Raw genomic sequence first — 24,320 nt, 5'->3', positions numbered from 1 at the left:
GCAGGAAGGAGCACATTTCCCACTGGAAAAGCTTCCGATGGGGATGGCAAGGCTTGGTGAAGGTGAAGCAAAGCCAAATGGAACCATCTTCAGCTTGGCAGCAGCACATCTCAGGAGTGATAGCCAGGAGCCACATCACCCAATCCCGCTGTCTGTGATGCTCAGGCAACTGCACTGCTGCCAGAGGAATTTTAAGCACCCAATGACTCCAGGTCACAGACTGCAGCAGAGATGAGCCTGACATGATGCTTGCCAGGTGTGTTAAAAAGTCCTTCTCACAAAGCAAGATGTGCTGCTCCTCTGTACAGCTTAGCCATGGGAAAGAGAGAAACTTGCAAGTCTTCTTGCAGTCTGAAATCTGGAAAGTGCCCTGACTTTAATGGCTCACAGAGATGTTCCATATCACCTTTCAGTCTTAAACAGATAATCCTGGCTTGTCCCCTCCAAGATTTGTAATGCAATAAAAGAACTACTTAGGTTTGGGATGCTGGAGATGTGCTTTGATCAGCTTTCCCACAGACAGGTGCTTAGCAGGAGAATCTAGATAATGCTGCTTGCTTAGAAGTAAGTAGTCATCCAAAGAATGTACAGGAAAAAAAAAGAACTTTCCATGAGATAGTGTAATTTCTGTTGCCTGTCCTTATATAGCAGTCACTGAGTTGTTTAATTTTGGGTAGAAGCAGGAGGAGAAATCTCTCCTGATCCCTAGGAACCTCCATGTCTCCTGTGGCTTGTAAGTTGTTTAGGAGAAAACCAGGAGGGAGAACCTGGGTGAGCAGCTCCTGCACATCACACCAGCGGCTCAATCACTGCAGCTCTGCTCAGACCTACCCAAGGGACCAGACACAGTGCAGCAAGACCACAGAATCATGCAATCACAGAATGGTGAGGGTTGGAAGGGACCTTAAAGGCCATATAATTCCTGCCCCCTGTCATGTGCAAGGACACCTCTTAGCTGACCACAGGTGCCTTACAGCAGTCACGTCGCAGCTCGGACGATGATGGACTGCACCAAGGCCTGAAGATGATGCTGTTCCGGCAGTGAGAAAGATAAGGGCAGCCAAAGAGCTTGAGCATGGTGCCAGGTCACTCATATGGGCCGTACCTCCCCATCTTGCTGCTTGAGCCTCTCCTCAGGGCTTTCTGAGGAGGATTCCCGGAGCCTAGAGCAGGCAATGTAGTTTTTGCAGAGCAGAGTGAAGCTGAGGGAGGCAGCAGAGGTCCAGGAGGCTGTTTGGGGGCCCATGCCTTGGCAGGAGATCTCCCGTGCCCCAGGTTGTCCTTGTTGCCCATGGAACCCCTCTTTCCCCTGTGTGCTCCTGTCCAGAAATGTGGAGTTGCCTGGTGCGCGTGTTGCTGTGGTGGCCCCGGGGGCCGTGCTCCATTAGGTGCTTTCTAACGCTCTTTTTGCCGCCGTTTCAGGAAAGCCGTTCTAATGTTCTCTCTCCCTCTCCTTATCCCTTTTCCTAGTCCCCACCAAAAGGTGCCACCATTCCCTACCGCCCAAAGCCCGCCTCCACCCCTGTCATTTTTGCAGGTGGTCAGGTAAGAGCCGACCCGCTTGCAGCCTCCACTGCCAACCTCAGCCTTTTACTGCAGCACCAGCCGCTGCCCGTTAGTGCACTCAGGTTTCTTGCCTTCTGACTTGCATGGTGTCATCCCATCCATTGTGTGCCACGGCAGCTGGACTGAAAGCTCTTGGCTTAGCTCCTGTGATGGATGCTTGACAGTGAAGAGAAGGGAAGGGCCAGTCTGGGTGTCAACTCTGTGTCAAGGTGTCACACAAAGGAAAGACTGGAATTTCCTTCACTAGAACCAAGTTCAGTATTTGTCAGTGGTTGAGAAGGAAAGAATTAGAAAAGCATTGCTGAACAAGAGGCTGTCCTTACTCTCTGGCACCTCCAGCCCAATTAAAAATACCTTTGTGTAGCCGTAATTGATCCAAGGTAGGAAGGGTTTATCGTAGCTACTCCTTTGCTCAGGGCAGCCCCCATGGAAGAGCTGTGTCCCGCTCCCTGGTGCTCAGCTGGTTTGGGGTGCTGCTTCCCCCTGTGGCAGAGCGTGCACAGTGTCACCCCCGGTGACATTGCAGCCTTGCAGACACTATATGCTATTTCCAGCACCGACACTTGGAGTGTTTTTTTCCTTTGTGGGATTACCATCATACAGGTGAGCTGGAGGTTATTCTGAAGCAAAAAAATCAGCAGAAACAAGCAACTGAGCATGTGGCTGTTTTGAGTGAACTTGCACCTTTCCTTTCTTCACCTCATCTCCTCGCCTCACCTGGTGAATGAAGGCGTGCCTGTAGATGCCACTATGCTGTGGTGCATCATATCTGGCAGGGGATGTACCTTCCCAAGAGCTCCAGCAGCCAGGTAGGGCCAGCACCACAAAACCACAGCTTTATGCCACCCAGAGCAGCTCCACGTGAGTTATTCTCATTGTCCCATTTCTCTCCAACCATAATAGAAGGACAAACTAAGACCAGGAGCAAAGCCCAGAGCACAGGCTATTTCAGGCTGAATTAGTCATTGACTGGAGCAGGACTGTGTCACTACATCTGAGCAGCCATCCTGGAAAAGAGCTTTGAGTCCAGCTGCCTGGTGAACTGATCTTTTCAAAAGGGAGAGTGAGATGGAGGCGGCAGTTCTCCTGCTGTGAATGGTTGGTGTCTTGGACAGAAGTAACATCATGGGAAGGAGCAACTGTCTCTGAAGCGAGAGCTCTTCCTAAGGCTGGGAGCCCTTTGGCTCTGCCCAAGGGGTGGCATTGGCCGGATGGGCATAGGATAGTTGGTGACAGTGGTGACAGGTGTTTGGGGTGGGATGAGCCTCAGCAGGCTGAGGGATGTAGTTACCAATGGCAGCTGCCAAAGGGACCAGTCCTCCATGGACAACGTCAGAGTTGAGTTGCATCTGTCCAAGACACCTACCCTTAATCACCTATTTGGCTCAAATTTTATAACCAAAAACCAATGGCTAAAGAAAACCACCAGAATAGATAACTCTTTCAGCCTCTGTTGTTGTCCCCATTGTGCTGGGATGCTGGTGGGCACGGGGACAGCCATTTTCCCTTTTCCTCCTCCAAAACTGGGGCTTTCCTTCATACAAAGCACTTTGCTCTTTGTAAACAGTGCGGCAAATTTGCAGGAGGCTCCAAGGTTTTTCCTTTCATTTTTCTTGGCAATCTTTACTCTCCCTTTTCAAAGTGTTTTCCATCTCTTTTGCCATTTCTTTCAGAATCATCTGAATAATGTGTCAACCAGTGAGATACATTTTGCTAGCTGGTTAAGTCCTAAATATTGGGCTCTCTAGTGTCTGGCTCTTCACCCACACTGGTGCTTATTTTGGGGTTATTTATAAACAAAAAGAGAAAGAGTTGCTACAAAGGATAGGAAAAATGCATAAACCCATTTGCCTGCAGATACTTGCATGGATTTATGAATTACAGCTGGTGAAAGGCATCGCAGTGCAGGCAGCCCTCAGCTCAATGCCTTTCCAATGTCACAGCAGAGTACTGGAATATACTGAGTGGATGTAAAGCATCCACTGGGACTCATGCACCTGGAAATACAGAGAGGCTCACAGAGCTGGCTTGCTTTTTGAGATCACGCTTGGGCAGCAATGTCACTGCGCACCTGCTACACAGGTAGTTCTGGGTATCAGAGAATCACAGGAGGGTTTGGGTTGGAAGGGACACTAAAGATCACCCACTTCCAACCCTCCTGCCACTGATGAGTTATTTTTGTACAGCAAAGACCAGCTGCAGCCTGATATTCCTGCTCCACGCAATACTGGCACCTATAAAGAGCTGTTTCTTTCCTTTTGAAAAAGGCAAACTGAGCCCAAGCCCTTGAAGTCAGATAGCTCAGCATGCTCTAGGTTGGATGGGAGGTGGTACATCTCCCTCCTGCTCCAAGGATGTGGTGCCCCAGGGAATTTAATATGGCACAGGGGGTCCCAGCAGAGGGATGGAGTTCTCTCCCCTTGTCCTTCCAGCCCTGGTAACATCTTTGTTTTTCCTTTACAGGCCTATACAATTCAGGGACAATATGCTATTCCACACCCGGATGTGAGTTTTACCCTGATTTTTCTTATACCCTTTTCTGTCACCTGCATGCTACTGTTAATTCACATAATATTAATATTAGCCAATAATATTAATAGCGTATTTTCAAAGTTACTGGCCGTATGTAGTATCTGTAATACCTCGAGTAGCGTTTTAACCTGTTAGCACTAAACTTTATTACTTCTGAGGACTTGGCCTGATGCTAAATTGTTTGCATTATTCAGTGTTATCCCTTCATTCTGAGATAAATCATACTCTATGCATTTTGTGCCTCAAAATGATCAAAACAAGAAAAAAAAAACCCCAAACTTTCCCTTCTATTTTCCCCCTTGTCTTTAAAATGTTGGTTAGCCAAGGGCATATTTAGCTGCTGAGTGCCTTGGTGGGATGGGAAGAAGTCGGAGCTCTGGGGCTTTTGTGCTTGAAGCATGGGCAGGGATGTGCCTTTCCGAGGCGGTGCTCCTTTGGGTGACTTGGAAATTGGACAGACACCCCCCAACATGTCTTCTAGAGGGATGGGGAAGGTGTGTGCTTCTGGATCTCACCTTGTTGAGGGCTCCCAGACCAACGTGGTCACCCTGGGTTTGGTGGCTGTCTAATTGCTGTGGGTGGCTGTCACCCATGACAGGGCGGTGTGGGGACAGCCCCCACTTCACCTTGGGCTCTTTGGTGCAGAGACAGGAGCTGCTCTGACTAAGGTTTGTTGATGCTGGGATCCCTTGGGCTCCCATGCCTGTGGGGGGTCAGGGAGCACTTTTGTGGGGGGACATGTAGGGATCAACAGCTAGAATGTGTGCATATGAAATTACCAAGGAAAAATAAAAAATCAGTCTGTTTGAAGGATTTCTTTGAGAAAAGCAGTGAAGCTCAGCTTCTGAGGTGGCCATGGCTCTTGGAAAAAGCAGAGACTTTCTAAATGTATTTCCAAGGGGATAAAATACCCCCCGAGTCCCATTGCAGAGGGCCCCTCCTGCTGCAAGGCAGGGGTCTGCAGTGGGGCTGAGGCTGTGGCAATGGGTGGAAAACCTTCTCCAGACATCCCACCCGTGGGAAGGAGTTGATGCAGCTCAGCATTCCCCTTTCCAGTGAGTGCATTGAGTACTAAACCATAGAATTACTTTTTCCATGGCTGAGAAGGTGGCAAGGCTGTTTGATACCACAAATGCCTTCCCCATATGGGAACATTTGGGAGCCGTAGGCTGGATTTTCATCCTAGGAGAAGTGGTTTCACTGGAATTAGAGGAATCCAGGCTTTAGCTTTCCATGTGACACCAGTATATGTATACTCTGAACAGCCTGCTGTGATGGTTGATAAGAAATATTCGTAATTAAATACTCTTTACTTTTGCTCCATAAGCAAAATATAACATAATAACCTATGTATTTAGGGTAGATCAATGCAGTCTTTATCCCAGTTTTTCTTTGCAAGTGATGCCAAGAGCTTACTGTTTTTCTTGTTCCTATATTCCTCTAATTGTCAGGATTAAAATACATTTGCTGGCTGCACTCTGCCCCACTCCCAGCAAATTTCCTGAATAAAGCTGTTGGTACAGGGGCTACTTACTTACTCTCATTCTTACTCTCAGGGTGTTCTTTCAATGATTGGTCATTTTAAACAATGTTCGGTGCAGAATCCAGTCTAGAATGTGCTTTTGGGGCATTTTAAACACGTTTTAGGTGTCTGTGCTTAGTGGCTGCCTTTTGCAAAGTGGGCAGAATTTTGAATGCCCAATATGTGCTCCTCCCTTGATTTTGTCCCGTAGAGAAATGCCCCAGGATAGAGGAAGCTTTGGATCGTGAGGGCCTTCAGCATTGCATGGGTGTTTTTGGCTGTTTGGGATGTGATGTGTAGCTGCCTGCCTTCCCAAAAGCTGCGTAATCATAGAGTCACAGAATGGGTGGGGTTGGAAGGGCCCCTTAAAACTTATTTCACTCCAAACCCCTGCCATGGGCAGGGACACCTTCCGCTAGTCCAGGCTGCTCCAAGCCCCAGTGTCCAGCCTGGCCTTGGACACTTCCAGGGATAGCCACAGCTTCTCTGGGCATCACCACCCTCGCAGGGAAGAATTTCTCCCCAGAATCCTATCTAACCCTGCCCTCTTTCAGTGTGAAGCCATTCTCCCCTGTCCTGTCACTCCAGGCCCTTGACCAAAGTCCCTCTCCAGCTCTCTTGGAGTCCCTTCAGCCCCTTAGAGCATCTCTCTGATCTCCTTTGGACTCGCTCCAACAGATCCATGTCCTTCCTGTGCTGGAGGCCCCAGAGCTGGATGCAGTACCTCAGGTACAGTCTCGCCAGAGCAGAGGGGGGAAATCCCGTCCCTCGACCGTGGAAGATGAGCTGGAAGAGATGGACATGGCAGCTTTTACCTTGACACCTGGCTGCAGCCATCTTCTCCACTCCTAGGCTTATTTATTGCTCTGATTGCAGGGGCTGCATAAATACCACTATCCAAACTATGTCTGGAAGGTCTACTAGGTCAGTATCAGGAAGGATTTTGGTCTGCCCCACTTGGCAAAGCAGGACCCTTGTCCCAGGGCATGGCTGGAGCGCATCGGACAGAGAGATTTCATCTGGAGTCCTGCCAGTGGGATCAGGTGTCATTAGGAATTCCAGAAACAGGGTGCAGCTCCAGAAAACAGGATAGTTCTGAAGTTGAAAAGCAGTGGATGCTGATGTCACTGCTCCCTGCAGGAGCAGTGGCATGCCCAGTGTTATCCTGGAGACAGCTGTGTTGTGGCAGGAACCCATCATATCACACCTTTGGCTAAAATAACCCAAAGACAGCCAAAATAAGCACAGAGATGTGCAGACACCTCTTTTTGTGAAGTGGTGAGACCTCTCCCCTGGGGTGGGTGGGTGTCCCCATATTCTTCAGGCAAGACAGGGATCCCTGTCCAGGGATTTGCAGATGTTTCACCCCTTCCTGCTGCCTCCCTCCAGCCTCCCCTAATGTATGCAGTCCCCTGGGTCATCTCTTCCCAGCATTTCCCCCTCACTGCTGCCAGCCAGACCTCCCTGCTCTCCCTCCCCAGCTCTGCTGCAGCAGTAAGGAGGTGTTTGTCTTGTTGTCCCTCAAAAGCATTGAAACGAAAGCTCCTGTCTCCCAGTTGTCAGGGATGATGGGCAAAACAAGCAGTTTGAGTTTGGGGGGTGATGCTGTGCTGACAACTCCCTGGAGCACCTGTGAAAGTGGGAGGTGATAAAGAGCCTTCCTCCTGCTCACTGCCAGACTTCAGCCCAGTTTCTTTTTCCTTTCCTTTCCTTTCCTTTCCTTTCCTTTCCTTTCCTTTCCTTTCCTTTCCTTTCCTTTCCTTTCCTTTCCTTTCCTTTCCTTTCCTTTCCTTTCCTTTCCTTTCCTTTCCTTTCCTTTCCTTTCCTTTCCTTTCCTTTCCTTTCCTTTCCTTTCCTTTCCTTTCCTTTCCTTTCCGTCTTTTTGGGTTTGTTTGTTTGTTTAATTTGGAGCAGTAAAACTGAGCACAAAATGTATTCCAAACAAACCAACACCTCTCTGTAAAACTGCTTCCTGACTGGGCAGCAAAACCTCCCCGACACAACAAGGGATACAGGGATCTGAAATACCTACTGGTCATGGCTGAAGCCCATAATTCCCCATATTCCCAATGAGCTGGCATTTAGAAATGCAGTTTATCCATCTCCCAGAGGCACTTCCCATCAGAGGCACAGCACAAGAATGTGTGCTGTGGGGACAAGTGGTGACAATGCAGCTCTGGTGGCACAAAGAGGATCCCTGGGTGCTGACTGTGATGCCCAACAGCTGGCCCCATGTTGAGGCAGAGGAGTTGAACTGACACTAAGAATGGGTTTCTTGCTGGTATCGTACTTCAGACCCTGACCAAGCACTTCTGCCAAAGATTTGGACTTCATTGCACTATACCCAGGCCAAGTCCTTTCTGCTGATGTTTTTGCCATGTCTCACCATGGCTTCCTGGTTTGTATTTTTTTGGTTTTGTTTGGGTTTTTTTCTATTTTTCAGTTCGTTTTCCTTTCCCCCCACCCCCTTCCATTATAATTTTGTTCTTGCTTTTCAGTGTGACTTGTTGTACTCTATGACAATAACCTTCTTAGCGCTAATGTCCCTCCTACCCCTCAGCAGTTGACCAAGCTCCACCAGTTGGCTATGCAGCAAACCCCCTTTACTCCCCTTGGACAGACCACCCCCGCTTTCCCTGGTACGTACCCACAAGCCCTTTCAAGATATCCTTCTCTTACCTGTAGAGTTTTTCTCTCTTTCTAAACTCTTATTTAATGGAAATGAGCAGGGTGAGAAAAAAGTTGCAATATCCATGGGGAGAGGTTAAGGAGAGGATTGACAGGTATTGTGGGGGTTACGGTGCTCAAGGGTGAGCTCTCAGCCTGGGCTTTCCCAGCAGAAGCCATGAGCACCGTCCCTCCCTCCCTCCCTCCACGGAGGAGGCAGCATCCCCTGCCCCATGTTGCTCCAGATTCTGGCGGCACATCTGCGCTTTCCCGGCAGGACATCCACACTCTCCCAGCAGGAGTGGCCTGGGCCAGCCAGGGGTGCTGCCTCAAGGCGTGGTGCTGAGCCAAGCAGGACGGCCTCCCCGGCAGGGGGAGAGAGTCGTGGCTGGAGGGGGCCATGTTGATGGGAGGACAGCCTGCCCCGGCATGGCCCAAGCCTTGTTCTCAAGGCCGACATGTTCCCGGTGACCTGGGAAGCAGATAGAGCACAGGGGATGGAAGTACCTAAAGTACCACTTGGAAATTGCTTTTCTGACAGTATGTTCATCATATTTTGAGCTTCCTAGATGAAGTGACATTGCTTATCTCCTTGAAGGCAAAAGCATTAAACCTGTTTCTTCTTTGCTCTTCAGGAGAAAAGCTGCCCTTACATTCCTCCGAAGAAGCTCAAAATCTGATGGGCCAGTCATCAGGTAAAACATAAAGCTAGAGGGAAGTAAGCAGGCTTTTGCTGAAATATGTTCCATAAATACGACTGTGCCATTGTTGTACTCTGAGAGGAATCATGGTATTTGTGGAGAAGACAGCAGGTTGTCTTGGTGGGTAGGGAGAGGTCGGGCAGCATCCTTCTCCTTGGTGCAGCATGTCAAAGGAAAAGTGCCTGGGCTTTGTTGCCTGCCTCTGTAACGTTTGTGTATAACTGCCACAGAACCAGAGAATATCCTGAGTTGGAAGGGACCCACAAGGATCAAAGTCCAACCCCTGGCCCTCCACAGACACCCCAACAGTCCCACCCTGTACATCTCTTAGAGTGTTGTTCAAATGCTCCTTGGGGTGTGGCAGCCTTGGAGCCATGCCGATTCCCTGGGGAGCCTGGGCAGTGCCCAGCACCCTCTGAGGAAAGAACATTTTCCTGATCTCCAGCCTGACTCTCACCTGGCACACAGCTTCATGCTGTTCTTTCAGGCTGTGTCCCTAGACACAGAGAGCAGAGATAGGAAATGCCCCTCAGGTGTGGTGAGGTCTCCCTCAATGCTGTTTGCGTAACATTTGCTGTTTGGGAAGATACCAGAGTCATCATCCTTATTCCTGCATTTAATTTTGCATAAACTTTGCTCAGATACAACAGAACAGTGCCTGTGGGAACAACCATGACATGCAGCTCTAGCCATCACTGAGTCATTCAGGGTGAGTTGCAATTTTAGTGGGACAGGACCCTCAGGAGCCAAAGCATGGCTGCAGCTTTGGAGAAATTTTGCTGTCAGATGTCCCACTTTCATCCATATGTGAGGAAGAGATTTGTCTTTTGTTTCCTACCATTGCATAGAAGAGCTGTCCCAAAACCTGGAGGCTCACAGGCAGGATGAACCAGACCTGGGGCACACAGCCATCCCATGCATGCCTCAAAGGCTTGGGGACAGCATCTAACTATGGAAAGCAAGCATAGCCTGAGCAAATAGACCTCATAAGACTGCAGAAATACAGATATCATGACTCTGACCTATTCAGCCATGTTTTCTGCATGCCCCCTTTGCCTTTGCAGTCACCCAAGGCATTAATCCTGCCCTGACATCCTCGTTACAGCCTCAAGGACTGCTTGTACATATCAGAGAGGGAGGATCTGGAGTGATTAAATAAACAGATCATGGAGATCTGGATCATGGAGAAGGATGTGGCCATTCCTCAAAGGCTGTGTTATGCAGGGATGGTGCAGTACCATGGCACCAGGTGTCCCAACGGCTTTCAGTATCATCCATATCATCGGAGTGTGGGATGGAGGGCATTGCCTATGAGTCTGAGGAGCTTAGCTTATATTCCCTAAGATCCCTGGATGCCTCAGTGCTGCTCGGAGCCCTCACTGGTGCTCTGCTCCCTTCAGAAGGCATTTTCTGCCATACCCAGGCTGCTGCCAAGCTGAGCCTTGTAACAGATGGCCAAGGGAGAGGGACACCCTCACTAGAGGGACATGTCTGTGATAGGTGCAGTCCCCTTCACTCCAGACTGTGAGGAGGCTCAGTGTACAAGCCAGTCCAGATGAAGTGTGTGCTGTAAAGTCAACATTGAGCATTGTGTGTGGTGTAATACCTGAGCAGATGTTTTGTGCAGGTTTTGGCATTAGTATCCCTGGCAGCAGTGAAGGACAGCAGAGGACTGCCTGCTGGAAGATCTGCATCCTCATTCTCTGCATTTCCTCTCCTGTCTTGTGCTCCCAAGTGAAAAATCTGTAGAGGAAGCCTCCTGCAGGCAGATGTCAGTGAGGTGTGTCTGGGAAGCCACATTCATGAAAGCACAGGAAGTACAGTGTCAAATAATCATGGAATGGTTTGGGTTGGAAGGGCTCTTATAGCCCATCGTGTTCCACCCCCCTGCCATGGGCAGGGATGCCTTCCACTATCCCAGGTGGCTTTAAATTCCATCTACCCTGGCCCCGAACACTTCCAGGGATGGGACAGGCACAGCTTCTCTGGACAACTGGTGCCAGGGCCTCCTCACCCTCATTTCCTAATATCCTAAGATGATGCATGAGCACATCAGAGATACCCAGAGCTCCTTTTGGTCTGTGTTGAGGCCCTCCCCAGAAATATGTGAGGAATTGGGTGCTGCTGCTGTCTTGTTTTGCAGGAACCCTGCACTTCCAGTCTCCTTGTTCTTCATTCTGCACTTCCTTAACCACCCTTTTTCCATGGATACAGATCTGACAGTCTCTTCTGCTCTTACAAGGCTTCATCAGTGGTCTATATCATAAGGATAAGGGGGTTTTCCCCCCCATTACTGCAAATCCCTGTCAGGCATCAGACAGCTTCTTTCTTGCAGATTTGACATGGGATGTCCCTGCTTCGGCACTGAGGTGATTTAATATGGGAAACCCTGGGAGAGGCAGACTTTGACCTAAGAGCACTACAGCATGGTGTCCTCTTACCTCTGGAGCTGCACTCACAGGGTATCCTGCTGGCTCCAGCCATTCCCACCATGGAGGAGAGAGCTCTCCGTGATCCAGGAGAGAGTGGGAGGAAGAAAGCTGCTGCCTTTGCTCCTCACTGTGTAATTTTGGAGAGAAGCAGGGTCTAAATCTCCATACTGCTCATCTTGCTTTTCCTTGGGGATAAGAGGGACAGCTGGATCCAGTTAGGTTGCGTGTCTTAGCAGTATGACTCAAATTCAGTGTGAGAGTCTGTGGGGCTTAACTTGCAGAGGACTTGTTCTGTCAGATCCCTCAGGGACACTGATTTTGAGGCACCAAGCTACTGTCACATCCCAACAGCTCAATGCTGCTGCATCCAGAGAGGGCTGGAGGGTGCATGGACAGCATTCCTGTGGGGCTGGTAGCTGTCCCAGCCAGCATGCTCTCTTCTGCTGTGTGGGAAGGTGTTTCACCCACCTCTCTTTGCTGATGCATCACCCTTCCTCTCTTGCTGGAACCTTGCACCTTCCTCTGAAGCCATTCCCAGTGGGAGGATGATGGGTGGGAAGCAAGGCATTCATGGGATGCAAGGAAGGTGACACCCAGCTCCAGCAGAGTCAGGTAGCAACTGTCTTCCTCCTCCTTGTCCCAGAGTGTGTGTTCCCCTTCCCCTCCCAGCCCGGAGCAGGACGCAGCCTTGACAGTGTTGCAGGAAAGCAGCGGAGCTCCATTGCACTGCCTCTGCCAGCTCTAACCATGTTCCCTTGCATCTGCCCAGGTTTGGATGCCAGTCCCCCGGCCAGTACTCATGAACTCACCATTCCCAATGATGTAAGTAAATCCAAGTGCTTCCTTGGCATGTCCGTGTGTTTGTGTGTGCATACACATATATGTTTATATATACATACATTTACCTATGTGTAAGCTGCAGCCATTTGGTTTTCTTAAATATATTTAGAGATGCCCCTTCCCCATGTTCCTTCATCCATATGCAGTCCGTTGAGGATCAGGCTGAAGCACAAAGCGCCTGTTGGACTTTACCTCATCAGTAGGTTCTCTAGGTACAATCCTTAATGCTCTATTTCCCTTTCCAAGTGAACTCAGTGCTCATGAAACATGCCCAGTTGACAGCACTGGGAAAGGGAGAGAGCTCCTATGCCAGCCCTGATTAAACTCTTAATTGCCTAATCAGGCCGTGGTAGGTCTGAAATGATGTTCCAGCTCAAGGATAGTGACTGGGTAGGGTGGTGAAGAGGAGGTAAGTAAGTGACATTTCTTATGCCACAAAGTGCCACACTAGTCTGAAGGACAGTGTGTCTCAGTACTGCTGGCAGGCAGCTGTGGGGTCTGTTAGGTGGAAGCTTTGTGGTAATGCGGGTGCTGGACTGGGATATTTACTGGGAGGAGGCTGGAGCCCTGCTGGGCAGGGAGGAGGTGGGATGGAGAGCACAACACAGCCAGCACCTGGATCCATGAGCCTCACTTGCTTCTGGATTGCTTTCTGTGGATTAAGACCCAGTCTGTGCTCAAATCAGGATGAGGGCAAGTGAAGAGATGACATCCAGTCTCTGTTCCCATCTCCATCATTGACAAGCACCTTCAGCCCATCCTCATCGGGAGTCTCTGGATGGGGGTCTGACAGCTGTTGATCCTTCTTCCTGCTGTTCATCGGCAGCCGGCAGAGCCAGGGAAGGGCAGCTACCCTGGCTGCAGCTGCCGGGCACCCTCTGCCAAGACCTCTGTCCCCCGAGAGATGTGACAGTGCAAGAGCCTGTGAGCACATGCTGACTGAAATCCTTGGACATGCTTCACCCTGGGCCAAATCACCATGGGAGGCATCTGCAGAGCAGCCACTGGGGGCTGATGCCAGATATGCTCCTGTCCACCTAGGAGATACCCATCTCCAGGCGGCTGCAGGGAGCTCTGCAAGTGCTCCTGAGGTTCTAACACCCACGTCTGCTGAGCATGGAGGACCGTAGCAATGAAGGCATCTTCAGGAATATAAAGAGACCCCTTGCAAAAGGACTCACATGAGAGAAGGGGATGCCAGGAGACCTCTGAGAACTCAGGAACACTTGGAGCATTCACTTGCCAGACACCCACCTCCCACCAGACCTGGGAGACATTAGATGTCATCACCTGCATCTTGAAAAGACTCCTCCTTAGCTCTCCCCACTGTTTTTTCAAAGGCTTTTAAACACCCAATGCCACCCTCTCAGGAAGCAGGGGGCAAGTCTGGGTTCCTTTAAGAGTCACCAGCTGTGTTTTAGTCATGCAGGTTGGAGTTGTCCTGCAGTGGAAGGAAATCTGATGATACCCATCTTACTGCTCCTCTATCAGGAGAAACTTGAATTGGGTGTAGCTGAGTATGTGCCTAAATAGTTTGTCTCCTCAGGTCTCTTCAACAGATTTTCATTAGCTGAAGCATCTCGGAGCTATTTCTGTGCTGTGAAGACTAGGATGGGCTGAACATCCCCCCACAGACCCTGGGACAGTGGATACCGTTTCAGTGTATATTCAGGTCCATAAGGGATAAACCACCATGGCAGGCCCATGGTCTGACAAAAGGATCAGGGAATATTTGGGGGAGTAATCATCTCTACTTGTAGCATGCAGAAATCCAGCAGCTGCCAAGATGAACATCCCATGTATAAAATGCCTTTGTAAAAGAGCTCAAATGGCCAAAAAGCGCATGCAGAGCACTTCATGCCTGTGTTGGTCAAGCTGGATATCCTCATATGTGTTACCAACCTTTGGAGATGCTTTGAGGGCGATGCACAAATGAGGAAAGACCACTGAAGAAATTCACTGAGGACCATTGAGGAAATTCAAGAGATGAACAGTTGAGGAAATTCAAGCCTCCAGCTGGCTCTGATTTTTTCACAAGAGTATGAAAGACGCATCCACCTTTTCTGTGGATGCCACAGCCGCGTGGTGTTCTCCTGTGTCTGCTGGCAAGCCACTGGATTGCACCAAAAGAGCTGGAGGGGGTAGCAGAGGAATTGAGAGTGTCCTGGTGGGCTAGAAGGAATGTGGGATGGGGTCACTGCACCAGCTGATGAGGGGTCTCCTGGGGTTGGCCTGTCCCCAGGGAAGGCAGCGGGCGTGTTTCCTTCTAGTAACGTGTCCAAACCATCTTTGTGTTTGCTGTGACTGGCAAGGGGATAAGTACTTACGAAACACTGACCATTCATTAAACCATGAAAATTATTATTACTGAATAAAGCCCTCTGAGGTGGTAGGTACCAAGTGCAGATAATGGAGATTCTTCCCCACAAGGAGCAGAGCAGGGCAGGCCTCTGGATGTGTCCTTGGAGGACTGTGCTCATGCACTGGTAGAATTCACCCCGGGTTGTCCCTCTCCTGTTTTCATGAGCATTAAGGTCACTCTTGTCCCAGGTGTGCTCGTGTCCCGCCAGTGACTGTCAGAGCTGCTGCTTCTCAGATGTTCCCTCCGTGCTTTCTTTCCTAGCTAATAGGCTGCATAATCGGACGCCAAGGGACCAAAATCAATGAAATTCGGCAGATGTCGGGAGCGCAGATCAAAATCGCCAACGCCACGGAAGGGTCATCGGAGCGCCAAATTACCATCACAGGAACCCCTGCAAACATCAGCCTTGCGCAGTACCTCATCAACGCCAGGTGAGACCCCCCCGCCAACTTCTGCTGCCTTCCATCATGGCCAATCCCATCCTGCCAGCGTGCTGGGAGCAACCCGTGCTCTCAGTGCCATGGGCCAGCAGGGGCTTCCCAAGGCTGGCTGGGATGGATGGCGTCTTGCTGAGACCTTTGAGCAGGGACCAGACATCTCAAGCAGGACATGTCCCCCCAGCTGGCATTTTTGCTGGGGACCAGGAGCCGCTCTGCTGCTGATGGAGTGGCTGCAGGTCATGCCGGGTGCCTGCCCTCCCGCCACCCTCGCTGAAGGATTTTGCTCGTGGGTGGGCAAAGTTGCCGCCATCTTTGCCTGTGAAGGAGGCAGGGAACAGGGACAGGAACGGAGCTGAGCCAGTGGCAGGGAGGCATCACTTGGGACCTGCTTGCTGGGATCCCAGCATCTCTTACTGCCTCTTCCATGTGCTTCCAGGCCTCCCAAAGGCTTTCCTCCATTCACTGAAAACAATCAGTCCAATAAATGCAAGACATGGGAACAGCCCTGACTGCTTCCTTTTCATCATGAGAAGCTTGGCACTGCAGGACTTCACAGGGGCCAAGAGTTCTCAGCACTGCTGCCGGCTGGGCAGAGACGCAGCCTGAGCCATGGGGGCCAGAGGCTGGTGAGACCCTGCAAGGGGAGCATGCAGGGCAGGCATAGCTGCAGAGATGAGCTGGGGACCTGCTCCGTGCAGGCAGTGAGCTGTGTCCAGAGTGCTTACTCAGACCTGTTTGCCTGTATCTGTGGACTCCTGGGGAGCGAGTTTAAGGGGATGCAAGACCTTCCTGGTAGCTTTGCACCTGCCTGGCAGAGCAACTCAAACGGGCCCATTCACCTAGACAGGACTAATGCCGTGCCAACCCACTGCCAGCCTCGGATGCATGCAGGAGGGAGGCTGCTGGCAGGGCCCCGAGGATGGGGGGCTGCTGGTGGCAACTCTGACACTTTTTGGGGTGTGGGCTGGGAGATCGGTGAGGTCTGTATGTGCTTTCTCCTCCTGCACCTAACCCACCCGAGCCCTGACTCGCAGCAGACCCCTGCCAACCCATCCTGCCCTGCTACCCTGCTGCCCATGCTCGTGGCACCTCTCCCTCTGCTCAGGTGAAGGACGAGCCAGGTCCTTGCCGGCGGGCATGGCTGAGTGGCTTCCCCCCAGATCCTTGTCAATCCCCTCCCACCCCCTCAGACAGGAGAGAGAAAGAAAAGAAAAAGAAGCAGCTCTTAGTTGCTGGGAAGGGCTGGCTGAGCTGCCCCCTGTGCAGAGATCACCTGGTGGGGCAGCAGGATGGGGCTTTCCTCTCCCATTGTTTACAAACTAGAGGAAAAACGAAGCAGCCAGGGGAGCTGGCACAGCTGCCTGCCTCCTGTGGGAGGGATGCTGCTGGAAGAGAAGTTGTGCTCTGGGATGACCCCTGCCAACGCCCCTGGTGGCTGACACCCCTGCCACGACACGGTGACAGTAAAGGGCACCACCTGGCCGCAGCAAGGAGAGGGGAAGGCAGCCAGCCACTACGCTGGCTGTGTGCTCCAGCGCCCCCCGTGCCCTCCACGGGGGACTCCCAGGCCACCAGTGATGCTCTGCTCATTCCGTCTATGCGGAGTCTGGGCAAGAGGAGGAGCGCTGCCCGCAGGGTCTTCGTTTTCTTTTCTGCTCCGGTGATTAAGCACTTGTTTTTTGTCTCCCCCCCCACCCCTCTCTCTGCCCCTGTCTATTCTAGGCTGACGTCTGAGGTCACTGGAATGGGCGCACTCTAATTTCCACCCACCATCCTCCACTCCGTACCACCCGACCCTCTCCAGCCACCGGCACTCTACCCAGCCTGTACTGCCTGTACAGACTTTTACCGTCTTCCCTTTGCTTCCACAGATACTCTTTTCTTTACTAACAAATATATATATATATATATATATAAACATGCCCGTGCATATGCACACACTGGATCATTTCTTTACGAGCTCTTTACTCTGTGCTCCCGAGGCTGCTCCCAAACTCTTTGGTTATGGTCCTTGTTTTCAGCATTATGGTGTTAATTCTTCATCTGCTTTTTGGGGACGAGGGAGAGGGGGAGGGGGGCATTGGTTTCTTTCTCTCACTGGTGAGACTTCAGGAGCTGGCAGGGTCTCTTGTGTCAGTCTAGCGTAGCTACGGGTCTCTTGTGTCAGTCTAGCGTAGCTACCTACACATTTGAGTTGACATTGGCGGTACTCTCTGTAGCCTGTGGACATATGTGATGCCACCCAGAGCTGTGCATACTTCAGATGACTTAACTTTTCTCACCCTCCTTCCTCTGGTGCTCCCTCTTGCTTGTCCTGGCTCACTTTTGCCACCTCATGCCCCTGCCCTCAGGGTAAGGGCATACTTTTCACCTGGTCTTATTTGGGAAGCAGAAGCCAAATATGGGCTCAACCCACAGGCTTCTCTTTTGGAACATGGCATGGTCCAGACAAGCCCTTTTTCCTACTAAACTAAGGGAATCACACACACACATTTACACACAAATGCTCTTGTTTTTTTTAGCTAACAGGCACCTGGGAGTGGGAAGAATGAAGCTGTATGGGATTCAGACCCCCAGGGGCCTTTGAAAGCACTCTTTTGGCAATCCCCCACAAGCAAAACCTTTAGATGATAGTTCAGGAAGCTCTGAGAGCAGGCTGTGTTTGTCATTGTTTCTGTTCAATAAATGTCTGTGCAGCTCTGGTACCAATGGGCTCCGACTGTTCTTCTCCTGGGTCGCCCTGACAATGCCAGCCCCATCCTTCCCTCTGCATCCTTCCACACGTTTTTAGTTGTTTGGAGGGAAGATGGGGGTTGTATACAAGAGTTCTCAAAAATTTTATTTATTATTATCATTATTATTATTATTACTATTATTATTCATCATCACTATCATAATTTTTTTGTTTGTTTAATTTTTTTAGATAAGGTCCCCATGACCAATGCACTTCCTGAGTGATTCCATGCTTAATGTTTTTCCTTTTTTTCCAAAGGGAGAATATTTGGCTTGCATAATCCTTCAGTTTTCCCTGGGAATAGTTTATAAATTATGGTGTGACAACCACCATCTCTCACTGCCCCCTTGTCTGGACGGATCTGCCATGTCTGTACCCCACACCCTTCCCCAAGACCCTCTCTGCCCAGCCCTACCTTCAGCTTCTAGGCTTTTCTTCTCTCTCCTACCTCTCCAGCAGGGAAACATATGTTTTCCATCTGTTAATTCCTCACTGTCCCTTTTCCCGGATTGCAAATGAGGGGACCATGATACACCATGTCCCCAGACAGAGGAAGCAGCCACACAGTACATTTTTGCAGTGTACCACATGGGAAATACATTGTTTTTCCAGGTGAGCCCCAAGACTTCCTGGTCTTTCCTCTCTTTGACCCTCAGTACCAGCAGGCACCCCTGACAGCTTCCCACCCTTCTCCTGCCAGGATGCTGGGCCACTCCTGTCTCCAGCACTGCCTGCTCAGCACTCACACAGGCTGCATCAGGGATCCCAGGTGATGCCACTGCATTAATAGAGCCAAGGATGGGCAGGGGGTTGTGGCCTCCAGCAGGGAGCCGGTAGGGATGAAAGCACAGCCTAGGAGCCCAGAAAGGTGAAGGTGGTGCCACTGAGCAGCAGGGTTTGCTCTGCCCTGTTTTCCCAAAACCTGGGCATGTTCAGCTCTCCAGAGCATTCTAAGCTTCTGTGGTTGAAGGTGCTCCCAGATCCTCCATAAGGTGCTTTGCTGCCTGTCTCCAACCCCTTGCCCTTCTCTCCCTGGCACTTTGAGTTCAACTGTGCCTTTTGGGTGGCCCAGCAGCCACACAGGCTTAAGAGCATCTCCTGGTTGCCCATCCAGAGAAGCACTGGTGCTGTGGAGAGTGCTGAGAGGCTCAGTTGGAGCTGGCAGCCTTTCCTGGCACCTCCCCCATGTATTTCTGCTGATGCTGAGGATGGAGGGAGGCAGGCACCAAAAGAGGCCCCCTCTTAAGTCACTGACTGGCCAGCAAAGCAAAGCACCTGCCAAGGTGGCAAGTCAGCTGTGGGCAAAGGGCACTCCTCATCTTCTCCTGCTCCTCACGGTGCTTTAGATCAAGTGTTTTTCCTGTTGGAAGAATGAAATATCTGTGTCTGAGACCCAGTGAAAATAACCACCCCGGTGGCCTGGAGCATGAGCCGCGGCAAAAGCTCCACATCCCACTGCCATCACCCTCTATGGCAGCCTGGTGTACTGCATCCTCGGAGAGGGATGGTGCATGGAGGAAGCCAGCCCATCCTGCCATTCTCAGCTCTTCCATGGGGCTGCAAGAAAGCCGGAGCACAAGAAGAGTTTCTTCGCAAGGTGATGGAGGTACAGCAGCAGCAGAGTTTCTTCACGAGGTGATGGCGGCGCAGCAGCAGCAGAATCACGTTGACCAAGACTGAGAAATCCATGTCAGGCCAACAAGGTTGTGGGATTTGGACACCTGGGGAAGGCTGGGGAGTGTGAGAGTGTCCTGGACACGGAAATGGCTTTGTACATTGTCTGCAGTGCACGGCTGCTCTCTGTGTGTGCTCCCTGTGCTGTTCCCCACCTCCACTGAGACAGCCTTGCCCAAAATAGCAAATGCCAGATTGTGTCTGCCAGATGCAGCTGAGCTCAGAGGCTGCTGGAGAGGGGGAGCAGACTGCAGCAATACCTCTGCACCCATCCCCATGCCAGCAATCTCATGGATAACACCACCCTCTGGGTACCATCTCCATCCCAGCGTGCTGCCAGACAACCATCACTCAGCCAGGCTGTGGAAAAGCTACCCCAGGAATTGATGGTGAGGGAGAAGAAGCTGGATATGAGCATTGCTCTGGCATCAGGCAGGTGTCTGAGACATCGTGTCAAGGCTTGTGCTGCCACAAGGGTCTGTGCTCATGGGAGTGCTCCAGGGAATGCTGGATGTGGCCACGGGGGAACAAGGGTTGGTCCAAGAAGTAGCAGTCACCTGAGTCACCTCACAGGAGCACTGCAGAGTCATGGAATCACAGAATGTCTTCGGCTGGAAGGGATCCACAAGGATCATTGAGTCCAACTCCTGATCATGCACAGGGCAACCCGAAGCATCCCTCCTTCTGGCATTCCCTTTGACTTCACAACTTTTCTTTGCGGGTCACATTGCCAAGGTTATTTTGTAAATTTAAAAAGGAAAAAAAATATGAAACTGCAGTGTTATGTGGGAATCAGCTTATCCATCATCATCTGGGCTTGAGTGAGGTTTGGAGAAAGGTGTTGAAACCATTGCAGCATCTCCTGGGAGCATGTTGATGACATCAAGGATAACAACAAAATCACAAGGAATGTATCAAACTCAGTTTTGATCTCTTTGGGATGACTCAAAAGGAGATTTGCCATTTTCTTTGGAAAGAGTCTCAGTGTTTTGCTTTGATTTGTGATAGGTCTTGGGTTTCCATTTTGGATGAACTTAAAAATACTGTGATGATGCATCCACAGCCATGCCACTGGGAAAAATCTCTAATATATTGGAGTACAAGGTGAATGTCCCAGTTAATCAACAGAATAGCTTTGATACATTGCGTTTCTCTCCCAAAACTGTGCAATCTTATCCAGCCAGAATGATTCAACATTTCTGGAAGCAACTAACTCAGTCAATCTCTTCAGGGATGAGTTTTTTAGGGGGATATTTTGACTTTGACTGGAAAGTATTGGTCCAATGCCACCCCCTGCCCCTGGAGTGTTGGGGTCTCCATCAGAGGGGCCAGTTGAGTTCAGTGCTCAGCCCTTTGGCCTCAGCTGAAAGTCCCCACTCCCTCTGCATATCCTTGTGCTCCCAAAATTGTTTGGAGTATTGTTTTGTAGTTTTTTCCCTGCCTAGACTGTATTTGCAAATCTAGTACAAAATAAGGCTGAAAAAAATAGACCATTTACCCTAAGGGAAAGTGACTTTCACCAGGGATACTCTTTAAATTTCAGTCTCTTTGAGTTGTTATTCCAGCGATTGTTATTGTATCCATGCTAGTCACTTTTAATTATGCTAATTCCCAGTTTATGCTCCATTAGCAATGGTAATTTCCTGCCTCCAGTGTGGGCAGAGGTAGAGTTTCTGGAGAACCTCTGCGTGGTGTGGCAGGGATGAATGCTTAATCCCATTTTCTCCTTGGCCACAGCGATGGAAGGCATCGCCCCTAGCCCTGCCTGGGTGTAGTCCCCCGCCCCGGGGAGGGGTACCCGGTCCTCAGCCCTGGGCGCCTCCGGCTGGTCACTAGATGTCCCCATTGCCCAGCTTTTCATGGATGCGTCCACAGCCACGCCGGAATGTGGGCGGCACTGGGATGTCCGGTGCTTCCAGCCGCTGCTCCGATGCGTGCAGAGGACATCCCGCGCTGCTGGAAAGGGCTCTTGTGTGTGTGTCCATGACACTGGGGACGGGCAGTGACATCTCGTGAGCGGGTGGCTGGTACCGTGTCCCTCTGCAGGGGTGGTCCCGTCAGTGCTGGGACCTTCACGGAGCCAGCCCACATGAGCAAGGATGTGTGGCCAGCATCTCCTTGGCCATGGGTGGCACAAGCCACCCCCTTATGCCGGCCCGAGCCCTCTCGGGCTGGCAGAAGGACAAGGTTTTGCTGGAGAGGTCCCAGGGGCGTCCATCCCTGTGGTCCCCAGGGAGGCATTCCCGAGCTGGCTGGTCTGTGCCTTGGCTGCCAGCAGGAGCTGCTGGAATGATGTACAGAAAGGTCACAGTCTCCGTGCAATACCCCTGTTCCCGTGCTGGATGTTACAGGGAGCTGGGACTCAGCTGAGAGGGATATTTTTATTTTCCCTTCAAAAGGAATGCAGCTGCAGATCCTGATCTGCTATGCAGTGAGCCCCAGGCCCCTGTCCAAAGGGTAACGTGGCAGTGACTTTTAGAAAGTACTGAATGTACCAGATGTGCACCTCCTTCCACTCCAGATGTGCGGCCCCCCTCCCACTGTGTCCAAGTGCCCTTGTCCTGCAAAGAGGAAGATGAGACTCCAGATCGCTCCAAAAGCATCCCACAGACCAAATACAGCCAAGTGCAAAGCCAGACTGGTTCTGGATTCCCCCACTTGTGTTTAGGCAGTTTAACTGCAGTCATGTGTCTTCCCAGAAATGATGGTCAAGTCCACTCTGCACACAGGGAACAAAACCAGCCAGGAGATGGGGATGAGGATGGAACAGCAGGAGGAGGCTTTGGGCGTGAGCCCCATGCTGAACCGTGGCCTATGGCTGATTTAGGACACATGTGCTGTTTCCAGAAGGAACTGCTTTGATCCTGAAAGTATAGGCTAGGATGTGCATGAGGACCGGAATGTTTGCAGCACGCTTGGAGTGCTGTGTCCTGGTTCCCTGCAGGCAGTGTCACTATTTGTCCTTGGAGAAAGCCTGTGTCCGAGAGCATTTGTGTCTGGATCAAATGAGATGAGTGGTGCTTGGCTCAGGAGCTTCTCTGTGTTTTGTTGTGTCCCATGGGACTGAGTGGCACAGGATGCCCCACAGGAGCTTGGGCATGGTGGGGGTGTGAGATGCTCTGTGGAAGCGTGGGCACAGTGGTGATGAGCCAGCAGAAAGCTAGGAGCATGGCCAGGCACACAGAGCACCAAGGGATGGGGCGGCATTGCTCCTAAACAGCTTGGATCAAACTACAACTGATATCCAACAGGATTTCCCAGTGCAAATGGGAGCAAGCCATGATGTGCTCACCCAGAAGCAGTCAGTTAGCAGTTTGGAGAATGTTTTGGTAGGAGGAAATTGCAGTCACCTGAGGACATTGCAGTAACCTGAGGCTACTGCTGCAGCTGCTGGTGTGGTTTTCCCAAGGGATGCTGCTCTGTGCTACCAAGCATGAAGCCATGCTCCCACATCTTTTACAGGAGTGCTGCAGAGGAACTGTCAGTAAAAAGCCAGTTAAAAATGCAAACCCAGAGAAATCGCCAGCTCTATGCTTAAAACAAATTTTCAGTTGCAGACTCAAATTTATTCTTTCTGTGAGTTGACCTCCCTTCCACATATTTTGGGCTGAAATGTGATTTCCAGAGGCACAGGGTGGTGCAGTGCAGCGCCAGGCAGAGGTTGTGGGGGATGTGTGCCCTTTCCTAGTGCTCCTCTCTCAGCTGCCCATCGCCCCTAGCACAGCAGTGCCCTTGCCCATCACCCTCAAATCTTGCTGATGGGGTCCAGCAGAAACCAGCTCTCCGCAGTCACCATCCTTGCAGCCATGGGTTTGTAGGGCAGAGAAAGGGCAGATCCTCAGCCCAGAAACAGCCTCAGTGTGTTCAGGTGGCTTCTCTGAAGTTCCCAAAGAGCTGCTCTCAGCCCTCGGTGGGAGCCCATGAGGTAAATGCAGCATGCTGGCCAACCACCCAGGCTCACCTGGCAGCCCAGTTCATGCTGGATTTGCTTGGTGTGAGCTCCCATGTTAAAAAAGGGAGGTTTGTTGTGATGTAGCAGAGCTCCCCAAGCTTGGCTTTTTGGGGTGTGGGTGATTTCAGCATCACGCTGGAGAATTGCTCGGGGTGCTGAAGCAGCCTCATGTCCGTGTAGCCTGAGAGGCCAGGAAACCAGAGCCTTGGCTGACTCTTGACTATCTCCCTTGCTTGCCCCCCAGCTCTGCAGACCCTGATCCCCATGGGAGGAACACCTTCACCGCCTGACCTGGTGCCAGTGGCTGATGCTTGAGCCCCTTTCGAAGACGCTACTGGCTTCCCACAAGGTTCTCCTGCTCCTTCATGGCACACTTGGGGCTGCTGCCCGAACCCCCCGCCCATGGTTGCCCAGACCCCGCTCCCTTGGCCAGGGCAGCAGCGGGCTTGGGGGCCTGGGGCAGCAGCTCTCAGGAGGACAGCAGCTTGCAGCCAGCGTGCGGCAGTACCCACTGCCAGCCAGCACTTCCCACTGCCCCTCTCTGCGCTTCCTCATTGCACCCTCACGCCCCTGCCACTTTGCAATGTATTTTGTGTCTTACCCGTGTCATTGCAATAAAGCTATTGTTGCTCGAGGTGCCCTCCATGGTGAGTGGGATGGGGCTGGGGAGCTGTGGTTTGGGCAGTGGGACACCCACAGGGAGAGAGTTGGGGTGCTGGGGGTGCCACTGTAGCACAAAAGCCTCACGGCCTCCTGAATGGCTAATGGAGAAACTCAGCCCATGAAGCAAACTGTGGTTTGGAAAATGAGCCTCAGAGCCCTGGCTCCACTCAGCATCAGGAAGTGATCCCACATGGGAGCAGGGCTGCCAGGAGGGAGGGAAATGGGACAGGGGGAG

The 24,320-nt window shown here is 51.3% G+C and overlaps 1 protein-coding gene across 32 annotated transcripts in view; it reads left to right on the top strand.

Moving 5' to 3' along the window:
* The window catches only part of PCBP3 (poly(rC) binding protein 3), a 56,485-nt gene extending 32,472 nt beyond the window's left edge, over positions 1 to 24,013 (top strand). For 13 of the 32 annotated variants that reach the window (XM_083865547.1, XM_083865558.1, XM_083865554.1 and 10 more), the window contains 7 exons: positions 1,471 to 1,545; positions 4,030 to 4,071; positions 8,181 to 8,259; positions 8,923 to 8,982; positions 12,190 to 12,242; positions 14,884 to 15,053; positions 15,244 to 15,611. In XM_083865547.1, coding sequence (XP_083721673.1) covers positions 1,471 to 1,545; positions 4,030 to 4,071; positions 8,181 to 8,259; positions 8,923 to 8,982; positions 12,190 to 12,242; positions 14,884 to 15,053; positions 15,244 to 15,418 — 654 coding nt within the window. In that variant the 3' untranslated portion in view covers positions 15,419 to 15,611. Of the gene's footprint in view, positions 1 to 1,470; positions 1,546 to 4,029; positions 4,072 to 8,180; positions 8,260 to 8,922; positions 8,983 to 12,189; positions 12,243 to 14,883; positions 15,054 to 15,243; positions 15,614 to 16,784; positions 18,510 to 23,666 lie in introns of those variants that run through there. The other 19 variants (XM_083865560.1, XM_083865562.1, XM_083865561.1 and 16 more) reach the window with 17 other exon arrangements.
* The last annotated feature ends 307 nt before the right edge of the window (positions 24,014 to 24,320 follow it).

This window comes from Zosterops lateralis (genome assembly GCF_965231275.1).
Source record: "Zosterops lateralis genome assembly, chromosome: 7".
Classification (NCBI taxonomy): Eukaryota; Metazoa; Chordata; class Aves; order Passeriformes; family Zosteropidae; genus Zosterops; species Zosterops lateralis.
This window is presented reverse-complemented; position numbering and strand designations above follow the sequence as displayed.